The 26,401-nt window shown below is 40.6% G+C and overlaps 2 protein-coding genes across 8 annotated transcripts in view; one reads left to right on the top strand and one right to left on the bottom strand.

Annotated features, from left to right (window-relative positions):
- Positions 1–26,401, bottom strand: part of Sv (paired box protein shaven) — a 197,099-nt gene that overhangs the window by 111,262 nt on the left and 59,436 nt on the right. For all 6 annotated transcript variants that reach the window (XM_072008563.1, XM_072008566.1, XM_072008564.1 and 3 more), the window contains exon 3: positions 24,542–24,571. In XM_072008563.1, the coding sequence (XP_071864664.1) occupies positions 24,542–24,571 (30 nt within the window). The remainder of the gene's footprint in view (positions 1–24,541; positions 24,572–26,401) is intronic.
- The window catches only part of LOC139989889 (uncharacterized), a 203,826-nt gene that overhangs the window by 76,929 nt on the left and 100,496 nt on the right, over positions 1–26,401 (top strand). The gene's annotated exons all lie outside the window — the stretch shown is intronic.

Raw genomic sequence — 26,401 nt, forward strand, 5'->3', positions numbered from 1 at the left:
AGTAGCCAGTATGGGAAAGATGGCGAACACCCGGGCTGTTTCTGCGAATTCCGTTCGTCTACCCAGTCAAAGGATGAACCGACTCTCCAGGAGCTTCTTCCTCGGCGGAATAGAAGAGATCAGGTTATCGGGAACGAGGAAAAGGGAAAAGGGAAGGGTTAAGAGGCTCGAATGGTATTCCGGATCAATTAACCGAACGGCGCCGAGGTTAACGCGGATATGAAAAGGGACGACGGCGTTAGCCAAACCAGCTGAACCAAGCCTTTGGTATGCGTGCTCGCGGATGCTTGGCTAGATCGTAGCCAGCTCGTATGGATCGCTTGTGATAGCGTGTGAACGTGCAATGGAGCCCGATAGGCAGAACCTAGAGTTTGACTGGTTGTAGCTATGTTTTGAGAAATTAATTTTGATTCGACAGTCTGTTGTATTTTGATATTTTAATTTCGTGATTTTTCTTGCAATATTTTAGAATATTATTCGTTCGTGCGATCAGAATCGTCGAAGTATGGTAGGTTTTAATTTATTGAATTAAAATCGAAGATCTATATTATCGTGATTAACTGAAAACGATGGAAATGTGCTTTATTGTATCCATTTTCCCAATCTTTCCTTTCATAAATATCTTTATCCCTGTAAGGAGTTTTCCTTGTCAAGGGAGAAATATTTATCGACGTTTGACTTTAGGTCCGGTAATAAAAATATCCGTATTGGAATCCTGGTTCAGCACCTTGGTCGGTCGTTACTTTCCTCCTGACATCATTCGTCAATAGATCGTGTTTATCAGATTATCAGACCACAACTTGATCCATTGTTTTTCAATACCAATAAATATTTAAATAATCCGCATAAAATTCAATGAAATCTTCTTGTCGTTCTAAAGCATCGGTAAAAAAGCGAAATTACTTTCTGCGAATAGCATATTATACAAGAAAACATTGTGGATAGTATAAATTCTTGTAGGAGACTTGTATTGCACGCGAAGAAAAGGCGCGAAATCTCAGTCTTGCAAGTAGCAATCTCTGGTGAACGGTCATAAGATACGTACGTCAGAGGTCCGTGGCACAGGCGAAGCGGCGTTTATCATGTGAACACAAACAAGATTGTCACCTGCACACGCGTAAGCACGCGCCTTCGTACTCGCCACGTTTCGTTCTTACATCAGGTGTCGACCTTCGCAGGATCTTACCTCGATTCTTATCTGTTGACCTGTCGAAAGTGGAGTTTGCGATTTCACGATCGAGATATACCACGATGCAATGCGATTCACTTCTTGTGAATTTTTTTCTGTCATATAGAAAAACAGATACAATTTGTACCACTGTAAATACAATTTTCACTTACATATATGAATATATAATATACTCGAAGTGAAATAATTTGATTTATACGAAAGCAAACTCAAAGTCAGACGACTTGACTTACGTGTCACTCTTATATATGATTTAACATACAGAACATAAATTTGTACGAACAAAGATTCAAATTCTAATTACGCGACTTAAATAAACACGAACCCGAAGTGAAACTCAAGTTAGTCAAACTGAATACGCTGGAATAAAAGCGACACTACACCTTCCTATCAGAACTTTCCTCCATTCAATTCCATTCAATTTTCTCGTTGAACATCTACAAATGCGACACTATGATAAACCCAAAGATCAGCCAGACTGTATCGCCTTCCCACAGCGAATTATTCCGATTCTCATGGATACACGATCGAACCGTGCACACAATTCCGTCACCCGGTACATATGTAACAGGCTGGCTCGCGGATGCATTTGCTAAGCGGATGCATTCTCGCTTGGTGCGTTCTCCATATACGCGGTCGGTTGCCACTTGCCGCCTAGTCCACCTATCACCTACCAGGCGAAACACAGTGGTCATTGTTTACGAGATTGTTTGTTAATACGACGCAACAGAGCCGACGTTGGCGACTTAAAACCCACGTTAACACCATCGCGGTTTGCATCAAAGGGAAATCGTAAACCAACGATGCTAAAAGTTTCCCATTTCGACGAAACTGTAACTCGATGATCCTCCCATCGATTCCTCTCCCCATTTGGAACCAGTTTCACAGCGTACACTTCTCGCATCGTACGTTTATGTGCAGTGAAATTACGGCGATATAATCCGCGAATTATCAAAGTGGACTAATAAGCTTGGCTTGGCTGTTTGCCCTAATTACGAATGAGTTTAATTATCTAGCAGGGCAATTGCTTGTCTATAATTTGTTATCTACCGCGTGTGATTTGTGTTCTGCGCGGTGAGATAGCGAGAATACATAGAGCAGTTAATGGAATTTTGCTTCGGAACTATTGAAATAGTATAAAATTAAGATTTGAAGGTTTAGTGGAATTAAGTGGATATTAAAGGTCGAAGGAAAGGGATATTTGTGAATTATTCTGTTATTTCTGTTATTTTATGAAACTTATATACAACACACATAGCTCTGATAAGCTATAATAACTTGTAATTCGCGTCCTTAATCTTTAGATTTGTGTGATCTCAGCATTCTCGAAGCACAATGAATATTCATTTATCCGTATTCTGTTTATTCGAACGAAATTGCGGTTAGTGTACGATTAATCGAACTTCTAGCGAGTGAATTGACTTATCCCATATTGAACTTCTATCATTTGATTAAAGAACCAGTGAACTTCTATTGTATGAACACCATTTCTTTTTCCCTTTTATCGAACCCTTCGAATCTCGAGGAAGATTCGTTCGTTGTGCATAAACTATACTTCCTATCGATTTCAGATGAAAGTAATCTTAACGTAGATGGAATTTTGTAAATGATTCAAGTCGACAGCCTAAAAATCACCGATCTGTTTGAAACATCGCAATGAAAATTTGTACAAATCTTTCACAAGATGAACACGTCGATCGATCTTACGATATCGCAGCCACTAATTTCTAATTTCTTTCACAAAGTATACATATTGAAATATGTAACAAAAGGTGAATTCAAACGGCTGAACAGAATCGTTACCTCTAATTCGACTTCGCGAGGCACGAGCACCACGGCCATATGTTTAAAGCGGGACTGGTTGGCAGAGGCGTTCGCCAGAAGGGTCTTACGGTAAGGCCCAGCCACGCCATGAATGTTTTCTCTATAAAAAGAATACAGGTGGAAGATGGAGAAAGAGAATGAACCCGGTCAGCGATCGAAGAGGGCAGAAGAGTAACAGAGCAAGATAGAGAAAGAGGGAGAGAGAGGCCTATTTGCATAACCGCCCCGACTCACAAAAGTCTATGATAAGTTGGCCCGATAAAGACGACCACTTGTAATCCTTGGCTTCCGCGCTCGCGGGACCGTGTACGTGGAATATATCACAATCCTACGAGCTCGTGGCCGTTCCTAGCTTTATTTCGATTAAGCATTCGACATCGGTAAATTTCGTCCATTCTTGGGTCGAGCCTTTTTGGAAATCGTGGCAAATCATCGTGCGTCCAAGAGCTTCCTTCTCGAAAATACAACTCGGGAGTTTGCTACTTTATTTTTCTTTCATTACGATGATGCACAGAAGATGCACCGATTTACGAAAATGTTGCAACAATATTATAGTTATAGACAAATTTTATGTATTACTATGTTACGCGAGATATTTGGAAATTTTATTAACGCTATAACGAAACATGACTGTCATGATCATAGTGGTCAAGTTTAAAACAAATCTGAAAACAGGTATAGAAGCTATGTAAGATATGTAACGAATGTATCATGTAGAGATCATAACAGTTTCCTATGAATGTTCTATGAGTATTCAAAGAGAATTCAAACGAGTGAGCCATTATATCTAGCGTTAAAGTTTCTACTATTCACCTGCCTACAGAAATATCAATATTACGCTCTACTCTGCCTATCGCTCTAACACCAATTGAAAAATATCTGGTCGAAGGCAACTTTCGTTTACCATGGTATTATTGTTACTTGCCATTGACGCTTCCATAGAAAGTTGCTAACGGATCGATCGGATTTTTCCAAGGCACACTGATGCACGCCTACAGAGTACATACACCGGAGCACGGGATCGCTCGATTGCTCCCGGCTTCTAGGGAAATCAGCCGCATTATCCGCGAGCACGACGAGATTATGATAATTCCCGGTGGCCGTGCGCAGGGTGGACGAACGATTTTTTCTCCAATCGCCTCGAACCGATATATCAACGCGGCGAACCAAGGCCTAGCTCGATGGACGGCATCGATAAGAGGATCGACGGAAATCTGCGACGATCTCGAGCGAAAATCTCGCGTACCAGTTTCTTAATAGACGTCATCCCACTCGTTCCCCGTGGCGAAATTTTCTAGTCTCCTCTAATCTTCCATAAGTTTGAAAAAAATGTATTCGAATTATTTACACGCGAGACGCTCCTAAATTTTGAAATATACGAACGAATGCAGCCGACGTGGAACGATAAGAAGTAAAACGTTTCGTTAATTGCCCCTCGCCAAGACCAGAAAATAAATTCACGTTAAAGTATAGTCGATTACTGCGAAATTCCACGAAACGGACAGACTTGATACTACTTGGTATCCTGCTCGAATTTTATATTCAGATTATGGTCTCGACGTGTTTTCCTTTGGTCGGTTACGACTGTCGCCTTCGTCCTGTTTTATCGTTTTATCGATTCCAGGGCAAAATATTCGCGTGATAAAATATATCGAGCCATGACGAAAAACGTCCAAGGATATATGAAATGTTGTTAGTCTTTTGATCGATTTTGATACGAACTTACGAATACTTGACAAGACTTTTACGATGTGATCACGCGTTGATTATATCAAGATTATATTAAGACAGATTTATGACGAAATGGTTGTCTAAGTTGTCAAGCTGGTTAATGACATTTATATATGCGTTGCATCCGCGATTGTAGTTATTTGCTTACCGGATTTACTTAATGTACTATGAAATCTTCATGGGATTGCGTCAGTCACACTGTGGCTTGCTTTAGATATATTTACATATAATTTAGATATACTCGGTTCCGTTAGTAAGTCGAAGAAATCGATTGGGTTGCCTTTTCGTGTTTTAGATTCATTCGTTGAGAATTTTCATTATATTTCCTGACTTATGTTCTTACGTTATTGAATGTCACAACATCACCGCAGTCAAACTATTGAGCAACATCAACAATATTATCTGTAGTCGGTAGAAAAGTTAGCAAAACGTGAAGGAAATCAACACGAATTATGTATAAATCTTATTATCGCTCTAAATAAGCCCAGTGAAAGCTTAAGCTTTTTTCTTCCCACTAAGCACCATCCACGTAACAATCACATGCGATCTATTATCCCAAACGATTAAACCCTCGCTCCACAATTTTTTTCATAAATTGAAAGATTCTCATGATACCAATTACCTTTTATTTATATGTAAGAAGAGAAGTAAACCCGAACCTACAAGAATTAATTAAAAATTAAATCTAAATTCTTACTCGCTGCTACTTACTTACTTACTTACTTACTATTTTTCAAATTTAGATCGCAAGCTAACGAAATAAACAGCAAATTAAGAATTATAATTCAAAATATCGACGATCGTACATTATCCAACATCAGGTTACTTAAATCCTAAGCAAACGATCGAAACACACCAGCATGGCGCTCGAACCAGCCGGAGGAAACGAAACAAGTATACCGAAGCAGAAGAAAGAAATCGCGATACGATCTTTAATTGTTCGCGCTGGTCGTGCAAAAATCGTGAACTAAATCAGGGAGACCCACACGGTGGGTCCGGACACGCTTTTACCAGTCGACAGCCGGCCCATGGCGCTCACCATGGAGAAAGGTCACCATAGAAGCTAAGGAGCTACCACCGTGCTCCACGACTGCCGGACCGAGTTTCATTTCGCAATAATCGGCTACGATTACGACGCTCGACGGCTCTGTATGCAAAAGTTAGTAAGTACGTGCACGTTGGTAAGAGTGTAAGAACGTGTGTCGGTTGGTCGATCGTGTGACGGCGCACGGCGAATTGCGGGCACGCACGGTCTGTCGAGCGCCACGATCGATCGATCGATCGCTTTGTCGATCGCTGGACTTCGATTGAAACGTTCTTTCTTGACGCTGGTAAAAGTGGCGCGGCCTGGTAACGCCTGTCCAGTTGATTCGACCACACTTCTTGGCTGGTTAGAGCCATTACCTTTGAGAAAAGATATCTCTGAGACTTTTTTCGGTTAATTTAAGATTCTCTCGTGTTTTTGCTGGAATTGTCGAGTGTGGGAATTTTTTCATCCGTTTGAAGTGTGGGTTTTGTGAGATGGCTAGAGCCATTACCTTTGGAAAAGATATTCGTGGTACTTTTTTTTTTAGAATAATTTAAGATTCTTCGATGTTTTGTTAAATTTGTGCTGATTTTTTAATGTATTCGAAATGTGGCTTTCGTAGCATGACTACAGTCAGTGGCTTTAGGATAGGACTTCTGTGCGGATTTTTACTATAACTTTCGATCCTTTGATGCGTGTTAGAACTAGAGAGGAAAGAGATTTGTGCTTCAATCTATGAACCAGAATGAAACAGTAAACTTTATTAGAACCAGGTTTGTCAGGTCTATGGTTTCCAAGTCATCGATCGATCGCCGGTAGAACAAGGAAACGAAAATCTGCATTGTCCCGCGGACATAAAATCTGACTAAAAGCGTAACGGAGTTACCGATCGCGATTAAATTCTATTTATAGGCAGAACGTTGAAGCTCATCCACCAAAAAATCTGGCTATCGAGCCATCTTTTTAACCATTAGTTCCATTAGAGCAACCGATAAAACGCGTAAGACCGCGAGATAACTATGTATACAGTTAGTCGCTCGATGGAACGTGTATAAAGCACGGACCACACGCCCAATGAGGATTTCCATTCCGAGTCTTGTCACAGATTGACGCTATTATAATCGTATCATCGTTTTAGAATCAGCCTCGAATAAATAAAACTAAATAAATTTTCATTATCTGCTTATCCTCTTCTTCCTCTTTCATCCTCGTTCTACTTATAGAGTCATGTCACTATACATTCGGAAGTATTTGCACTTTCATGCAAAAATTTATATTTTTATGATATATCCAAAATTATAGGACGTGACTGAAAATAATACACTTTTAATAGTTTCAAGATCCCAACATCGAACAAACATAGTCTTGAAATACTTATAATGTAATTTATAGTATAGTTTATTAGTAATACGAGCCATTGAACACAGATGTCCATGCAAGACGAATTTTCATTCAATTTTAGTTATATATACTAATTAATATCAACTATTTTTCATTAATATCTACCGAGATAAAGTTACAAATGAAAATTAGATTTGGCAGAGTTTTATTAAAAAATGTTTATTTTATATATCCGATAATAATCTTGAAGAGTTTAAATGCCTTTAATGATAGTATATTCACAGATTCATCGGAAGAAATCGTTGAGAACTTGTCCCCGAGTTTTTCCTCTTGTCTTTCCTCCATAGAATCGACTAGGAGTCGAGCAGCAGAGATCAGGTGCAAAGTATCGTAATTGGATTTCACCGGAAATTACAAGGATCGCCGTGACCAGAGGTGGAAGCAGCGGCCTACTTGGAGCCGCCTCTGGCGTCCAAAAAAAAAAAAAAAAAGAAAGAAAAAAACTGTAAAAGCAACGCCGTGGATATTGCGTGGGCTAGACATGGACTTTATCGTGTCCCTCATCGCCTGTCGGACAAGCTTGGGGAAGCTAGCGATCGCTACTAAAAAAGAAGACCTGGACTTTCTCCTCGAGCGAGCTTACGTTCGATCGTGGAATAAACGATACATACCACGATTCCTTTTCTCGATCGTCCTCGTCGCGACCTCGTCCCGTGGGCGTGCTTCCACCTGCTGCACCGATCGAAGACGATAGATCCTTTGGTGAGAATTCGCGGATCGATTCCGTAACAACGAGCCTTCCGTGATTTCAAGTAGTTTCTCGTGGTGAACCGTTATGTTAGTCAGGCGGATCGGAAATTTCGAGCTTGCTCGCTCGGTTTTCCGGTTTGTAGGTCGGTTGATGATAGGGGAATGTGTAGATGATTGTAGACAGGTGTTTTTGCGATCACAGAAGTCGGCCTTTCGAAAGGATGGCGTGAGTGAAACTGCGCGAGGAATTAAGGTTCTTCGGTTGATTTTTGGTATTTAATGTGGTGTTTTAAATTGCGAAATTTATGGCAGTCGATGAATGAGACTCGCCTGTACGAGAACGGATTAAGGTTTCAGAGTTTTGAGAATGTTTGTGCGATCTTAAGTATAAACGTGAATGGCATGAAATTACTTAGAGGCTAATATATAGACAGGTAATATAATTTGAAGGTTTTGGAAATATTTATGGAAAATTAAGTTTGAGTGTGAATGGCAAGAATTTACTTAAAGATTAATATAAATAAGAGGTTTACAATGTCAGGATATCGGATCGGATAGGTAGTATAGCACCATAGTATAGCATTCTAGATCTGACTATGAATGGTATTAATCTTCTTTAGGTCGAATTTCACATTCACAACTCGTTCAAGTTTCTGTTGCTCGTTTCATCTTAACCAGTCTACCAGATTGACTGCTAATTAGAAACTTCTGTAATCAGCAAGTTAAAAACTAATAAAAATAACGCAGATCGATTTCATACTGCGTAAATGTGAAAGTAATTTATTTTTAATAGAAACGAGACGATGCACTGGAAACAGGATTATCGTTCACGGACAAACCACTATGTCCAAGATAGACGCCCAAGATACTGGTCATCAGAACACTGAGTTAATCGATTTGCATTAGTAATCCGAAGTTTCTAATCTAAATTATATTTAGATTAGAACGTTTACAAACATTTCATATTTTCTTCCACATTTAATTCTTCTCCGTGTTTCTCCAATTTTTCAGAACTTGAGTCAGGAAGCTCTAAGTTTAGGGATTCGGAAATCTCCAAAATATTCTACGTTTTTCAGTCTTCGATAGATTCGAGTTTAAAGATTTGCAAATGTCCAACTTCCTCCTCAATTTACATATCAAGGTCAAAGTTTCCTGAATTTTTGTTCAAGTCCAAGTGAAAACCTATCGGAAAAATCCAACACCTCCTGCTTCAGCTTACACGTTTTTAGACCAAGTTACACTCAACTTTGCGTTAGATTCGAATCAGAACCTTTCGGAACACCCAACATCTTCCTCCTCAGGTTACGTCCAGGTCAAACATCTGAAAACGATGGATGCCAATATTACCGCAATCGGTCCACACCAAGATCGATATTCAGACCAGGAAGAGGCAACAACGAACAGACACAAAAGGACCCTTTTGCAAGATCCATAGAAACCTAAGATCATGCTGGTCTCCGTTTCACCTTGCCGGCTCCTTCGGGATCGGTGGTTTCGCGTCTCTGACAATACTCGTTTCATATTCGCTGAACTATGTAATGCAGGAACAGAGATTAATAATTTGCAGTTCCCACCCCGGCATTATCGGGGCACGAGGCAGGCGGATTGCGAACATGATGCGCCGGGAGAGCGAGGCGGTGTGTTCAGCAGCCGCGGCTGCAGGGTCGACCGGTCACGATGGCTTGGGTAATGATAGCCTGCCCTCGCCTCATAATCAGTCCCCCATCTTAATTTATGTTTGCCCCCGCCCGTATAGACCGGCGCGGCGTACCGACTTCTCTCTTCGATGTAGGTACCTGCTGCTCACCGCTTCGCCTCTTTACTCCCGCTAATTTACCGTAATTCGACCGCGAGACAGCCAACGTACTTTTGATTCTGTCGCTGATTTGTTACGAGCACGTAGAATGACCCGGCTGACCCGTGAACAGCCGCGCGGGATTCCTGCTTCCGGTCGAGTCGATCTCATCGAGACCAGAGATTCGGTCTCACGAACGTTTCACATCGATTCAGACGAGTTTCGTCCATTGTGAGAATGTTCGTGGTTAATCGGCGATAATAGGAATAATTATTGCTTGTATTTTTTTTTCACGGAAAATAATTATCGATGACGTATTAAATATTTGGTTGATTGTATTTTCCGATGTTTGTACTGATATGGTAATAGAATACCTTTTTATTAGCACGTGTTTCTTTAAGCAGATTCATATTTTTTATTTACTAAGAATTTCAGATATTCAGTATTGATTAGCAATTTCCGAATGGATAAGATAGAGAAGAATGTTTTTATGGTGTAATATTTTCTTACACAAATTTCACATTTGATTTACTAGCAGTAGCCGTCTGACATTAACTACCAACTTCTAAGCAAACTGAATAAAGAACTCGGTATATTATTTATACACTTTTAATTTACATTTACCAGCAGTTTCAAATATTCACCGTCAACTTCTATAAGTAAATAGAATAAAACATTGCAGCTTATATCCACGTTCCTACGAAGATACTTTTATTTATCGTACGTCGATCCCTTTTCACAACTTTTTACCATACATTCGATAAAAAACTTCTTGAAGAAACCAAACTGCCAATTTTCTCAATCTTTCTACCGCTATGCTCCAACCAGCTATTTCCTTCTTCTCATCTACTTTTTCCACCTTTAATCCATAAAATTGAAAACAGAATCTTTTCTAATGATAAGGAAGCGAAGCACGCGCAACGTTTAAACGTATTAGAATCGTAGCAAATTTCCACACACAGCCTACGCAGTTTTTCCAAGGAACCGGTACGGATGGAATCCGTGAAATCGATCGCATTAATGAATTCAATTGCGCGGTTAAACGATGCCCGAGCCTGGAATTAAGAGTCCGTCGTATCGCTATGGCGCGTTGCGTGCGGATGATAGCTGACAGGTACACGCAGTTTGTTGACCCTGGCTTCGCTCGCCTCGCCAGAACTATTTGCTAGCTTAACTCGACAATTCCACGCTCCGAACAAGTTGCAAAGGTCTACTCGTAAAACCTTAAAGGCCACTCTCGGCTCTCTTAACCTCGGGATCGCTTCTGAGATCCGAAGACTGACCCCGAGCCTTTCTGTGTTGCTCGCCAACTTACAATTAGTCGCTTTTTCTCTTCGACGTTCGGCGCTTAATACTGTGTGTTTTAGTGCATTATATGCGATAATTTGTTTATAGCTTATTATTTAGCGATTTACTTTAATCGTAGCTTAACCGTTAGGGATTCGTTATTTGGCGTTGTTAATTCTTCCGAACATGATATTTTATCCGATGTGAATTCGCACGGTTTAAGAGAGAGAAAATTTAGCGGACAGGATGGTTTGTTAGAATTTTTGTAGACAAAAGAAAATTCGAAACTTTATCCTGTATTTTACGTTATTGTTACTATGTTATTTCAGTTTTATTACATTCATTTAACGTTCGACAACATATCGTTTAATGTTCATTAAGCAAAATCTGGTAAAATATCAAGCAATAGAAACTATAAGACCAGAAAAGAATTCCTAACGAGTAGCAGATATCGTACCAAAATTAAGGAACAAATTCATTCGAAACACGCGCGACGTGTACACGTGAAATTGCATACGCGTAAAGCACGAGAAGATGCAGATCAAGGTGATGGTTTCGCCGCGACATCGTAAATCGCACGCGCGTCCCGATCCCGTCGTATTTTCGCCATGCACGAGCACGTTTCACGTGCCTCACCATTGATTTGCATACGATCGATCGTCGATTCTGATGGTCGCGTGGCGAATCGCAATGCGATCCGCACACCGGGCCAATTATGATGTTCCGAGGCACTGTTATCAGATTATTCGCCCGTCATTTCTTCGTATCCTCTGTCGTTTCCTTGCGCTAATGATTCCCCCTGAACGCAATTTGCGCGTTGATACGTGTGCAAACACTCTTCCGGCACCGACAATGTCGTTGAAATTGCAGCCGCCTCGTCGGTGTCCTGATCGTTAACGATTTAACTACGTGTTGGAAATTATTCTTATTTCTTTCCTCGTAAATCGTTGCTTTGAAACTGTATAAAATATATTTTATGAATAATCTTCGTTTGCTTATAGAATATTCCATGGATATTTGAGTATTACTTAATACTATTCGTGGTATTAATACCCTTTGTTAATTTAATCAGATTTTCTTACTAATGTAACATCGACGCACAACGTTCAGATTTTCAATATTTTTTAAGAACTTGTAATATTTCAATACGATACAATCTTTTATTCTCGTTTGATGATTTGTACGTATACCGCGTACGAACTTGGCCGTAAGTAGATCGATGTCGTTCATAGTCAGACCTAATCTCCTCCAGACGTATCATTCACTACGCTGTATTTCTCCTTTTGTTCCTCTTAGATACAACGATTTAACAATCGCGTTTTCATACAACTCTAAATAGATTGATATGGTTCGTAATCAGACATACAATTTCATCGATATCTTCGAAAGAAAATCGAAGACCTACCACTGTCTTCCACTTATCGAGGCCAAACGCACACATAGATTATCCATATATATATATATATATATCATGAATTCCACCAGACTCGAAACTTCATTACACTTGCAATTCCATTTCTTGCACTACACATCATATCCTTCTGTTTGCATAATAATATCTCGAACGATTAATCTTCGTTTTTCTCGTTCATCTCGAAGCTTCTTTTTTTTTTTTTTTTATTCCTTTTACTCGTATTAAGTCCTATCGCGCGATTGGTGTTCGCCAACGCAAAATCCGAGGAAATTTCGAACGAAAATTGGGAATTGACGTCACCGTGACGCGGACCGACACAACACCGCGTCCGTTCGTGTCGATCGAGTGCGTTAATCTGAGAGCGGACGAAACAACCGAACTGCGGAAGAAACGCGTCGGCCATTAATCGAACGGTTCGATGGTCAAGAACCAGTTCGCAATCAGTTGAAGCGGAAAACTAGGGCGGGGGAGCCGTGCGCTGTTTCACGTGGTGCGTACACGTGCGTGTACACGAACGTAAACATGCCGGCTGAAAAAAACCAACGCGAAACGCGTCGCATCGAAGTACATAGCCCCGGAAACTTTATTGCATCGCGCTGCACAGGATTTAACGTTCTCATCGATCTTTCTCGCTCTTCCAGTAACTCTTCCACAATTTTCGTTCGACCGTTGTAAATTGTAAATACTGCATTTTTCGAAGAACTTTGATTTTAAATTCCTTTAGCTTCCGATCTACGGGTTTCAGCGTCACGATTTCTTAACTTTCTTTCGACTTACGATACTTTAGAAAATCTTAACACACGTTTCGTGTGTCTCGTGATTCGTAATCTACGTCCTACGTACGATATATGCACGAAAATATACTTTTCGTTCTGTTTCAAAATTTTTAGACTTCTTATGACAATCGATTTTTAACGAAAGGGTTTGCTGAAGTAACAAAATTCTAAGCTGAATTTCTATCGAATTGTTAGATTCTATGCGGTAATTCCAAACTTTTGACCTGCCATTAACGTTTTAGTATAGTTGTGTACAATTTTTAGTGAATAATATATCTCGATGGGGTTTATATGTAAATTTTGGACAACGTAGAGGAGAGATAAAGACGTAAGAACATGTAACAACATAAAGTGGTTCGAGAAATGTGTCCTTGGGGTGGGGTAGAATTGCGAGATATCGGCTGACTGGACGTAGGTCTAGGTCTAGGAGTTCATTGCGAGCCTAAGCACTCGGGGCTGATATAGTCGAGTGCTCGCGAGGGTGCAACGTGTGGCCTCGTTACGTTAATGGCGTCATGCTCTGACGCCCTACAGACTGCTCCATGGACCAATCGGCTCAACAACCGGCGAGTCAATGAAATCCTTTCGATTGTTGCAATTTAACGTTGTTCTTTAACACAAATTTATACCCTAACGCAATATGAAGAAATATCAAAAAAGAAGTTACGAATCTCAATTCTCCTGTATGTTATAATTTAATTTAATAACAATGTTGTAACGTGCATTTCAACTTGTAATTACATTCTTACTATTAAATTGATTATCAACCCTCTTAACATTAACGTTGTGTACTTTTAAACAGTTAATTGCCCATATTATTCAACGATACCTAACTTCGGTGTGATCTGATTCCTCGCCTGTACAAATTTTACCAAAATTCCCAATGGTGTGACTTATCCTCCCTATCGTATAAATTTTATTTAGTCTTCACTGTTTTACTTTATTAAATTTTATTAAATCTCCGACTATCTCCAATATTATTCTGTGCTATCTTTTCCAAAGTTGACTGGTCTGAACAAAGGAGTGAATAAATCTTAGTAAATACACTGCATCTCAGAGTCATAAATAACAAACAAAGGACAATCCTTGAACGCGTTAGCGTTTGATCACACTCGTCGTAAGAAGAATTTACTTGATCGTCGCCGGAAGATTAAGACGTCGAGTTTTCTCTAATTGTTTCGCAAAAACAATCACCAAGGATGATACAACTCTCTGCCTTTAGCTACATCACGTTTCGCCATGGCTACGTGTTATTTATAGGGGACGGGAATCCGAACGATTCGCCGATTAATCGGCGTTTATCTCTGTGAAACTGGAACGCGACTGGTCGCTAGGCGAGACGACGATGCATCGCGAAGAAGAATTTAAATAAGCACGATACGAAGGGGCGAGAGATCGATAACGGACTAGGGGCCGACTAATAATACAGATCTACGAGGCAACTGTAGGTGAAAGTAGCCAAGGAGTCTGGAAGAAGGTGCTCGTCTATGCTAAGACGTTATATTATCCGTTAACGATCGCGATTCCATAGCAGGAACGGAAGAATCGACGCGAAGTTGATCGTATAAGCCAGATATGGAAGCTTCAATTAAGGGTTGAACTTTATATTTGCTCTGTGAAAGTGACTCTGGAGTTTCAGCTTTTCCTTTATGTCGAAGATGACATCTAATATACTGTCGCTTATAAATGTTAAATATTGCAATTGGAAGATAAGGTCGACAGTTATTAATAACGTGTACTGTAAGAGGAGCTAAGGATTTCGTTGTAAATTTACTTCAACAAATTTTATCGTATTATTATCAAAATTATATGTGTGAAACAAAGTCTGCTTTATTAATCTTCTGCAATTTGAACGCTACTTGACTCTTTCATACTTGATTACTTACTTGTAGAAGTGGTGTTGATAATTTAGATACGCGATACAATATTAAAAATTGATATTTATCCGTAGAATTTTAATTTAAATTATACTATATAATTATATTTAAATTATATTATATAAAATTTAATTGAAATTATAAGCTATAGGAGTTAGGAAATTTGTATAAAAATTCCATATACAGTGGAAAAAGGATACATCTCAGAGCAGCAAGAAGTAAGTGATTTCGCTTTTTGCACCGTTTAAAGGAGGACGAGCTTCTTTCAAATAAAATCAACGCAACGTATGTTGGTCAAGATGCAAAGAAGAATATTTCAACTTTACATCGAACATTTAAGCGGCTTAACTATTCACATCGGTCTTCTATAAGTCCCATCTCGGAATTGTATTGCTACATAAAATCGAATGAATCATCCGAGTAAGATCAAGCTAATAGTAAATTAAGCAGTGAGTTCGCATTACTGTCTGACTGGAGAGGCGCGCAAGAAAATAGCACTAACTTAGCACTCGACTTCCGTCGTCTCGATTTATTAATGGTAATAAGCTACTTCGAAAACGGCGGGGAAAAAAGGGCGCGTATGTACGAGCATCGTATAATTAGCACGGAGACAAGAAGAAAACACGATTATGCGTATGCCAGTCAGTCTGGCCGACGACACGTCGCGTGTCATCGATTTCCATCGAGTTCTCATGTATTACTCATACTACTATGAATTCAGTTATACGTATTTATACTAACGGGACGCGATGCATTCAAGGCGAGCCAGATCTATGGCAACGATGCTCTCTTCATTGAAAATTCACTTGTCCGTCGTTTTATTTAATTAGTTAAGGTAACAGGCCCTCGGTTCTTATCTTAACACTGATCTTCCTTCGGTCAACTTTCCCATACGAACCGTGTAAAGAGATTAGAGTGATGGAACAGAGATCACAAGCTCGGTAAAATTTGTGCTGTTATTCGTGTGGTGATCTTTGTGAGGATTTGATACGAAGATGAGGAGGAGGAAGGTTTCTCTCGTATCTACTACGCACCTTGGCTGTCGTAATATTCATGAAGCTAGTTACAGCGTGAAAATAACTTTCTTGTCCACAGAAATGTATCAATGATGATGATGGATAAATAAGTTCACAGCGTAAAATTCACCGAAACATAAGAGTCCGTATAATGATCTTAATGTAGAATATAAAAAAATTTCCTTCGAAATATGAATTAATTGTCACGTTTCGTATGAAACTAACGTAGATTTCCAAATACGTATAAGTAGGAATGTATCTATCCGTGCATTTAGAGTAGCTTTTACTTCGTTATACCAAACAACGCACATTCCTTCGCATTACAACAGGCAACTGCACTTGCTTCGCAGTTTGCGCAGATACGCAAGGTACATACTTGTACAGTGGCTACGAAAAGTATTTATACACCATTGCATAAATATTATTCTACTCGCATGAATATTATACCAAGCAATTAGATCCAACTGTGATAAATATCGTTTAGTAGTATGATTAGAAAAATTTCAATTTATCGAAATGAAATGTACAACCTAATTAAAAAACTGTTGATTGGAAGATAATGGTATGCGCAATATTTCTCGTAGCTACCGTAGCTAGTTGAGCATTGCGCAGCGTCGTTCACGTGGCGTCGGCAGAAAATCAGGTACCTTCTCGAGTGTAACAACGCGCTTATTCTCGCGACTAAACAAACGGCCACGAGTCGTTCGAACTTTGAATTAAGTAGGACTCGCGTGTGGGTGGCGATCGTGACTTTTCGAGAGTGTGGCCTCTGGCCGCGCGAATTTATGACGAGTAACTTTGTCGAGGAAAGCGCGGCGCAAGCCAGTCGATTGCCCCGCGAAATTAATGGCACGGTAATTAGCGTGGCGGTGGTTGTTACCTGATTGCTTTCGGGAGAGTCGTACACCGCGGTTGTTCGGTCATTTTGAGAAATGACTCGAGAGCGGCCGTGGTTCAGGAAGTTTTTGTTGTTAATTAAATGGCGGCTTCGCGTTGAATAGATTGTGCTACGTACGCTTGATGTAAGCGGGGAGTGTTGGATTAGACGATTAGATTGATAAATCGGTGGTCAGTCGGGATTCTGTGAACGAGAATTTCTTCGATGGAATGTCAAGATTCTGTCATAACTGTATGATTTAAATCTTCCTGGCGATATTACCGGGAGCTCGCTGTTTCTGTGTATTACAATATCGTTAACTTTATAAATTAGTTTCTGAATAAACGATGAATTTTTCCATGGAATAACAAGATTCCGTCATAATCGAGTATTATAAATCTTAATACGTGATCTCTTAATATTACTCGGAACTTTTAGTTTTTAATTAATATGTTAAATGCACGGATCAAGGAACGTGTAACTTTTTGGATGATCGAACAACATCGATATTCTACATCCTTCGTTACTCAAATCAGACAACGAATGAAATTCTTGTACGAAGTCTGTAAACATCATTCGGACGATATATTCTCACGATGGCTGATTTTGCATAGAGTCACAATGAAAAATCTTCGATATTAGACTTCAGATTTTCCCTCGATTAAATTCCTAGTTACGTTTGTGATTCGATATGTTCGTCGAAAGCCTAAAACTCCACGTTAGTCAAATGTCTAAATCAACGCACTCGTCAAGTATTTAAATCGATACACTCGTGAAATGCGTAAATCTCGAACACAGCAAAATCGTCCATCGTCCGTCCCAAAATCTAACGAGCAACCAAAAGTGTTTGCAAGTTCGTTTTCGATGACCGGTATGCACCAACGATGATACCGTTGCGAAGCAAAGAGCCACACCCTTGCCCGGTGCACACATGTATCCGTGTGCACTGTGCACACGCGATGGAAGTCAGCGGCAGATACACGTGACTATGTGTACACCGCTTCACGAGTTGTACCGATTGTATCTAGGCGTCGGGACGCAGCAAGATCCACGCTGGAAAAGGGAAGAGACTGGATGGAATTCGAGGCGAAACCGCCGATTCCTGCATCGATCTTCAAGTTCTCCGTTCTCCATTCGCCGTTCGTCAGATATACGAATTCCACGACCATTCCTTTCTCCCCCTTAACGTTCCTTCAGAGAAATCCTCTGAATCGCGGATCAAAGGAAAATCGAACTATGGTAGAACCTGGTTTGAACGAACGAGAAGTTGATGCCCGGTCTCTGTTATCCGACCTACGGTTGTAATTTCAATTATACGGTACGAACGCGTGCTATTATAATCAGAGCGCGGATTTTTACGCATTTGTGGCACATACGAAGGTGCAAAAATGCGCACGGCGTAACATACCAAAATATATAAAATACCTAAAGTGAGATAATTATCGTAGTATCTAGTAGATGAAACAAATTTCCATTTAAATTCCATCTCTTTGATTATATTCGTAAAAGTATATAGAGAATGTATGGAAATCCGTTGTCTACTTGGCACGAATATTCGGATAAACGGCGGCTGTTCGATTACAGGGGCACAGAAGTGGCAAATCATTGGAAAATTGGAAATTATTCGAAAATTGTTGCAGAAATTGGAAATTATTCGAAACTATTCGAGGCGCAGAGCGCGATGGATGTGTTGAGCGAGGTAAAGATTCCGCGTTCGTTCGATCGTTTCTCCGCTGTCCGGCGTGGAATAATTTACGGGCTCGTGACGCTCGAGAAAATCGAACGGCGGAACAGAAATTACGCGGTTATCCCGTCGAAATTGGCACGACTACGGTCCGTGGCTCTTGAACGCGTGCACACACGAGTATACGCGAGCGTGTCGTCGAACGACTCCCTCCACGACGCGTGTCATTAAACCAGTATCCTAGACAACTGGCGCTGATTATTTAGCAATACAAATCATTCCGCGTGCGAGAGCTCTATCTTTCGCTCTTTCGTTTTATCCTTCTTCTACGCGTTTCCATCTGATAGTAGTTTCTTCTTCGTTCAACTCGCCTTACAAGCGAGTTTTCGCGTGCGCGGGCGTGGTACGTACCACTTACGCGCCGACGGAGAAGGAAACACACGCGGCCGTGCAGGTACACGGCGAACGTAGCCCCGTGTAAGTACGTGTGCATCAGATAGCCGAGCGGAGAAACAGTTTCGTTGATTAGCGAGCTCGTTGAACCGGCCGTATTATGTACTTTGTCGAATCGCAGAAACGCTTCGTCGAGAGACTTATGGCGGTCACAGGGCTTAAATATCCTTGCTCCGTGTCGAGAACGTCCAAACGTTGCTCCTGCACGGAAGACGGGGACCTGATTCAAGTATAAGTGGGAATTTGTTGCCAATTCCAAGTGATCGTGCAATGCGATTGCTAGAATGAATGTTACTTTCTTGCAGTTTTCACGGTAGTTCTTAGTTCTTGGAATTTACATTTCATTCGGATTTTGGTGATGAGTTTCTTACTCAAATTATTATTACTCGAATTATATTACTTGAATGATATCTTTCACGCAAAATTGAATATAAGTTAGTTGAATCTATGTCACTTGGTTAATTCCAACGAAGTTTTAGAATCTAAAAAAGACTAAAATATGACCTCGTTATCTACTCGACAAGTACACCGTTCGTTGTGCGTGTTTTTCGATCCATACTCACCAAATAAATAACAGCCTAAACTTTTGTTAAATTCGAAGAAATTTTTTCAGAGAAACTCGACTAATCCAAAGAAAACTTTATGGTGATTCGACGAGATGTATAGAATCTTCTTTCGAACTAATTGCTGAGTAATTACAAGTCTTCCTGACACGCTTGAACCAAACTACTCGATCAACGCCCCAAAACGAATCATTTTCATCGCATTGCAGAAACATTTTATTGAAACCAATAAACCGCGAAAACCTTTGACTCCGATAGGAAAAGCGTAATGAGCTAAGAATATCGAAACATCCAACAGGCGTACTGTCGAACATCTGAATTTCCGCGTGCATGACGATGATAGCTTCCAATAGAAACGCTGTTGGAGCATCAAGCTACTCGCAATACTCGTTCGATGAGTCATCTCGCGGGCAGAGAGATCGCTGGATATCGCGTTATCGCAAGGGTCGTCGGCCAGATCGATGTTATCATCGTACTAATCAGCGCGAGGGCATCCGTAGAATGAGACGAAGAAACTTTGCTTCTTCGGATGAAGCTTCCTGAATCGTTGCAGGACGTCGTCTGACAACGATAGACGAGCATCTATGATATCTTCGTCGTGAAATGGTTAACTCTCGCGATTCAATATGGCTAGATCATCTTAGACTCAGATGGTTTTAAAATAATTGGCAGGAAAATTATTTAGATTGCTTATGACTTTGACCATTAGAGAATAACTTTTTAGAAACATGTTTCACGTACAGTAGAAGGGAAAAAATGACATAAATAGCAATAGGAAAAGCCTGGAAAGTATCCTAGATGCTATATATGCGTTGGAAATGATAATAAATATCATGCAACACTTGATAATTGTAATAAAAATAAATACTGCGTAATATCTGTGCTGACCCAAATACGCATTAAATACAAATTGCTTATTAATATTTTAAAAATATTTATTTATAATTTCCAAATCTATTACTCTATTTTTCATTCTCTATGTAGCAATAAAGTGTTCACGAGCGGAAATTAGATAAATTTCAATCTGCTGATACGGGTCCTCCTGACTTTGACCAGTTTACTTCGGTCTGCACTCCGGTGATTAATTCGAAGGTGAAATCAAGCATGAACCGATGGAGATATCAAGCATGTAGATACCACGGTGGACCGTGGCTTTTCGACGGCTGACCCGGAATACGTGCTCGAAATAATCGTCGGCCATTAGTTTCTTCGCGCGGTCATCATTTACACGGGACCGCTATCACCGTCGACGTCCGGTGGAGTCGATCTTTCATGCTCAACGTCTTTCTCGCACTGAACGATATTTCCTTGGCACTGGCTCATTTGTATTTATTAGCCGAATCGCGTGGATGCTTGCCTTTGCTCGTATGGCACTATGTTTATGTATGTAAAAGATGGAATGTCGAATAAAACGAGCACGTGCTGTGAAGTTATCTCCAAACTGATAAGAGAGACGAAGTTTGTTTCATAAATTGAAAAGTTCAGGTTGATAGATCGCACTCTTCTTTTGCCACAGTCATTAATTTCATAAAATTAGAATTTTCCGCAAAGCTAAGCTGAACACGTAACCTCGATTCTTTCACAACCATCCTCGCTGTTTGTGACGTAAATTCATCTGGTAAATTCACGCGGTATATGCATAAAAACAGAACAACGCTACATCTCTGTTCTACATCTCTGTGTTTCAAAAATCTTGTCACACTTTCCTTTTGCTACGACAATTCCTTCCACAAAGCGTCATTAATCGACGCAAACATCCGCCATTCCCCTTATCCTTGTTTCCTCGGGGAATCTGAACAGCGCGATTGCCGGTTCGACTTAATCGAACGCGGGATCTCGCGGTATCGTCTGGAGGATTTTTCGCTGCGTCGTCGACCGACTCGTCGTATCCGATGTCATTATCCTAGGAGTAGAGATAATGGCGGCGTGGCCGCGCGAATACATGGATCGGCAGGCGAGGCATGCAGGAGCCTGGAGCCGCATTATCGCGGGATTACGTAAGCGCGGCATACGGTACGCTTGTGTGTTACGCTATAATTAGGACCGGCCTGGCATAACCGCGAGCCGCCGCTGTCCAGCGCAAATACGCCCGCCGTGTAATCCGCGTCCGTACTAGCGGCCAACGATAAACCTTAACGGGGGATGAGTCCTCCGCCGTCGAGGTACGAACAAAAACCAACCAGCCACGTTTGATAGATAACTAGAGAGAAAAAGAGAGAGAGAGAGAGAGTGGCGAGAACGGTGAAAGGGTTTTGCTTTGACGAAACATTGTAGACAGTATGGTGAGTCTTGGTGAGTACATATAGCGATATAGTGTAACAGATTTTTTCCTACGATTTAAGATATTGTATTTTAGTGGGAGCGTTTAGCGTTTGCTTTGTGAACTGACACATCACTCAACTACTAGATCGGTGTATATGAAATGTCGCTATTTTAAAGTAGAACTTCAGGTGCGTGTAGTTCATTCGAAATATCGTATCTTCGATTAGAAGAATTTATACCAAACGATCGACAAATGCGTGAACGAACTTTTATCTGTTTCATCATCGCGAATGCTTCGTAGAATTTGTCCAATCTGTATCTATCGATATTTTGTAAGTTCTGTAATAATTTCTAAAAAATGTCCACTTCTCAGAAATTATTCGTTAATTGTCATTAATTCCACCGATATCGCCGTAACATTCCAATCTGCCCTTTAAATGCCACAAATCGAGTCGCGAACCAATTGAAAAAGATGTACGTACACACGCAGACCGGCTACAACACAATCGTAACGCCATAAATCAAAGCGATGCGAGAGGCCCTAACCAGGCGTCTCCAATAAATTAATAACCTGGTGCGGACCTCGGGGTTATGTCGGGGTTCCGCGAGTTGGCCGCGCGCGCCTGCAAGTGGCGAAAATCAAGATCTCGCGGTTCTCGTTCCCGACGTACGCTTGATTAATACCCAGATGTAATTACTGGCCGGGAGGAAGGGTGCACGCGAGCCAAAGAGAAAAGGGCAGGCTCACGCCAACGACGTCCGAACGTCCTAACACACTGAGAGAAACATCTTCGAGTGCAACGAAGACGAAGTGATACGATCTAGCAAAAGTGACCAAAGAGGAAAGACGAGGAAGAAAAAGAGGAGGTAGGAGGGCGGAGAAGGTGGAGGCTGTTAAGCTGCCGAGGGAACGAAATCCTGACAGATTTCATCGTGGGCTGACGTAAACAATTTGCGAATGTAAATACCTGTTGAATATTGAGCGCGCCGGCTCCAAGAGAGAGAGCTCGAGGGGCCTCACACCTTACGGCCCGTTTACCCTTTAAACTTGTGATTACCTCCACCATCTTCCACCTACCGCGGCTTGCACACTACTTGCTGCGACGTACGTGTGTGCAGCGTACGTAGGAACATGGAATCGTTTCCACATCATCGGCATAAATTATACGCGAACATTGTGCTGCCACGCCGGATCCGCGGCGCTCGACGTGGATCGCGAACCTATCCGTCCGCATCGCGCGATTCGCAGGCGCGATCGAGAGCCTCGATAAACAAGCGAGAACCCTTGTTCGAAAAGAAACGACGACGGTGGGACCGGCGGCGTTGGGCTCCGGGTCGCTTCGTGAAATTACGTGCTGCATGATCACTCGGTGGGTTCTGACGTTTTTGTGCTGGCAGTTTCCGCGCTTTCCCAGTGATTGGTTTCTGCTCTCTTTTAGCCAGAGGAATTTTGCTGCTCAGGTGTATGTATTCGAGTGGGAATTGTAATTATGATTGCGAAATTTTCAGACATTTTTGAATGATAACTTAGATTTGGGAAGAAGCACTGTATGTCGATGAAGTATATAAACGAATTTCTATTATTTTGTTTCCTCGAATTGACCGTAGGCTTAGTTACTTTTAACGAAAGTGTAGAAACAGTATTCGAACGAAACTCCATCTTTGTAGATGAAATACCTTTGTTTCTTGATATACGTCAGTTTTAAGTTTCTCTTTTTAGAAGGCAATACCTGTATGTGGAAGTTTACATCTTTCGATTTCTACTAATTTCGCTTCTATATTCACTTGGGATATTTCTGAAAGAATGCGACATAATCGACTATCTCTAATTCCAATTCTGATCTGCATGTCCGTTAAAAATAAACCAAGCTCGCATTAATCTGTTCCAATAATAATCCAGTCCGGTATCCACCCCATTCCATAGTTGTTTCAATTTGAAAACGCAACGTTATACTGATTTCTGTGCACGATATGCTCGTGACAAATGAGGTTATATCAATTCAGTAGCAAGCACACGAGCACGAATGTGTAAAAATCGGGGGAAAAATAATTAATTCAAGACGCGCGATTAATAGCTCAGTCACCGAACTCGGTTCATCCCGTCGAAACGAGTCGCAGCGGTAATTTATCGATACTGAAATTAAGGCTGTTTGCCAATTAGATCGCGGTCACGGAAGTTACGCGTTTCAGTTGATAAGGACGCGTGTGAAGATAATTGCTTATTTCTGTAGATCGATCGCCAACCCGATAGAGTAGCAGACGCGTACGATAAGCGATTCACCGCGCATTTAATTATAACGGGACCGGTGATAACGGTACGGGCGTGTCAACGCCGAACTTAGGCGCTGATTGGATAGACAGGGCGTTGATTTTATATTGTTCGTCGTGATTTAGGAGTCTAAGATAGGAGAGATTTTTCAGCAGCGTTCTTTTCTACATAATTTTCAGCGATTTGCGTATTCGAAATGTTGTATAGATACCGACTTTATGATCCAGCGTTGCTGCATGATAGCGTATTTAGAGAGCGTTTACGATCGAAGATATTGTGTTTTAATTTATATGTCAGTATTTAAAATCTAGTTCTCCGTAATTAGATTTATCAACTAGATCCTATTGTCGTTGTTGACAATTTGTATATTTAAAAAGAAGTAGGAAGATATTATGTTTCGACTCACCGTCCTGGTTCATCCCGTGACCGCCGTCATCTGTTCGAAAAAAAGAAAACAAAAGAATTACATCACTAGAACGTAGAATCGGTGCCAGTGGGGGTCTTAATTCGTTCTTTTTCAGTGGGTCTTGTCAAGTTCTGCGTACATGGGTCTTTACTTTAAAACGTGCACCATAGAAAGGCAGACAAAGTCGTAAAATTACTTTCAACCAGCGATCGATTGAATTTCTCTTCATTCTTTCGCCATGCAAATTCATACTTTTCACATTCTTTGTAGCGCTCTACGTTCGAAAATTTCAATTACTGCAAGTATATTAACTTCTGCAGTTTAATCGTGAAAATATAGCAAATACATTGTACAATTTATATTTCAATTACTCTAAATTTGTAAACATTTTATAGCTCGTGTACGTGTACACAGTACACGAACATTTTAATCATGACGGTATACCAAGCGCATAATTAACACTATAAATTTCAACTACCAGTCGAGTGTTCCAAAAAAGTCAATTCTTCCTGTCGAGAATCTAAAACATTCGCCCAGTTGATACAGCGATTCAAGGTTGTCTCGAAGTTCGACGCGAGTACCTAGGAAAAAAGAGAGATACTTCTAAGGTTGCACGTTGCAGATCACGAGAACTTGCAACGATAGCAGACTGCAGAGTCGAGCTGCAACCTATTTGTACTGGCGGCTGGTATCGCGGCATCGCGCTGTGTTCCTTTATTTAACCCCATAAATAACCGGCCGCTATCTCAACCCCGAACGTTTCCTCCGCTAAATACGAACACAGACGCGGCTGGCGAAATATTACGTGCTGCCAGTCACTCCGTTACGGGGTTGCCACGATGGGAATCCCCGCGAGGGCATCTCACCAGCCAAAGAATTCCTCGCCATACTTCCCTTTTTCCTTTTTTCTTATTCACAGTGTTAGAAGAGCATCGTCCCTTCCAATAAAATCACTCGAGACGTTCCTTCTTCGTATGAGTTGAAGCGTTTAAAAGAGAGATAGATATTACATCCTCGCTGAGATAAATCTTGATTAGGAGTTATGGTTGGAGTTGTGGAAAGTGTTGAATTGGAACGAGTTTATTAGATTAATACACGTGAGATGTCGTCTCCTCGGAATAGCTCGATAGATTTCTCTTTTATTGGCAATTATCAACCACGTTAACGAAGATGAAATTTGCTGTATCATATCTATACACCGACGTTAAGGAGATTTTTAATAAACATTTTTTTTATTAAAATTGATATCGAAATCGAAATTTCAATATCATCCATTAAGCTTCTATGTCAATTATCAGCTACTTTGAGGAAGCAGGAATTTTTCACAGGTTACGAATATTTAATATACTCGGAAGATTTGTAATAAAAAAACCAAAACCTCAATATCATTCATTGAAGTTCTACGTCAATTATCAGCTACTTTGAGGAAGCAGGAATTTTTCACAGGTTACGAATATTTAATATGCTCGGAAGATTTGTAATAAAAATACCAAAACCTCAATATCGTTCATTAAAGTTCTACGTCAATTATCAGCCACTTTGAGGAAGCAGGAATTTTTCACAGGTTACGAATATTTAATATACTCGGAAGATTTGTAATAAAAAACCCAAAACCTCAATATCATTCATTGAAGTTCTACGTCAATTATCAGCCACTTTGAGGAAGCAGGAATTTTTCACAGGTTACGAATATTTAATATACTCGGAAGATTTGTAATAAAAAAACCAAAACCTCAATATCGTTCATTAAAGTTCTACGTCAATTATCAGCTACTTTGAGGAAGCAGGAATTTTCCACAGGTTACGTATATTTAATATACTCGGGAGATTTGTAATAAAAATATAAAAATTTCAATATCA

This window comes from Bombus fervidus, chromosome 8 (assembly GCF_041682495.2).
Source record: "Bombus fervidus isolate BK054 chromosome 8, iyBomFerv1, whole genome shotgun sequence".
NCBI lineage: Eukaryota > Metazoa > Arthropoda > Insecta > Hymenoptera > Apidae > Bombus > Bombus fervidus.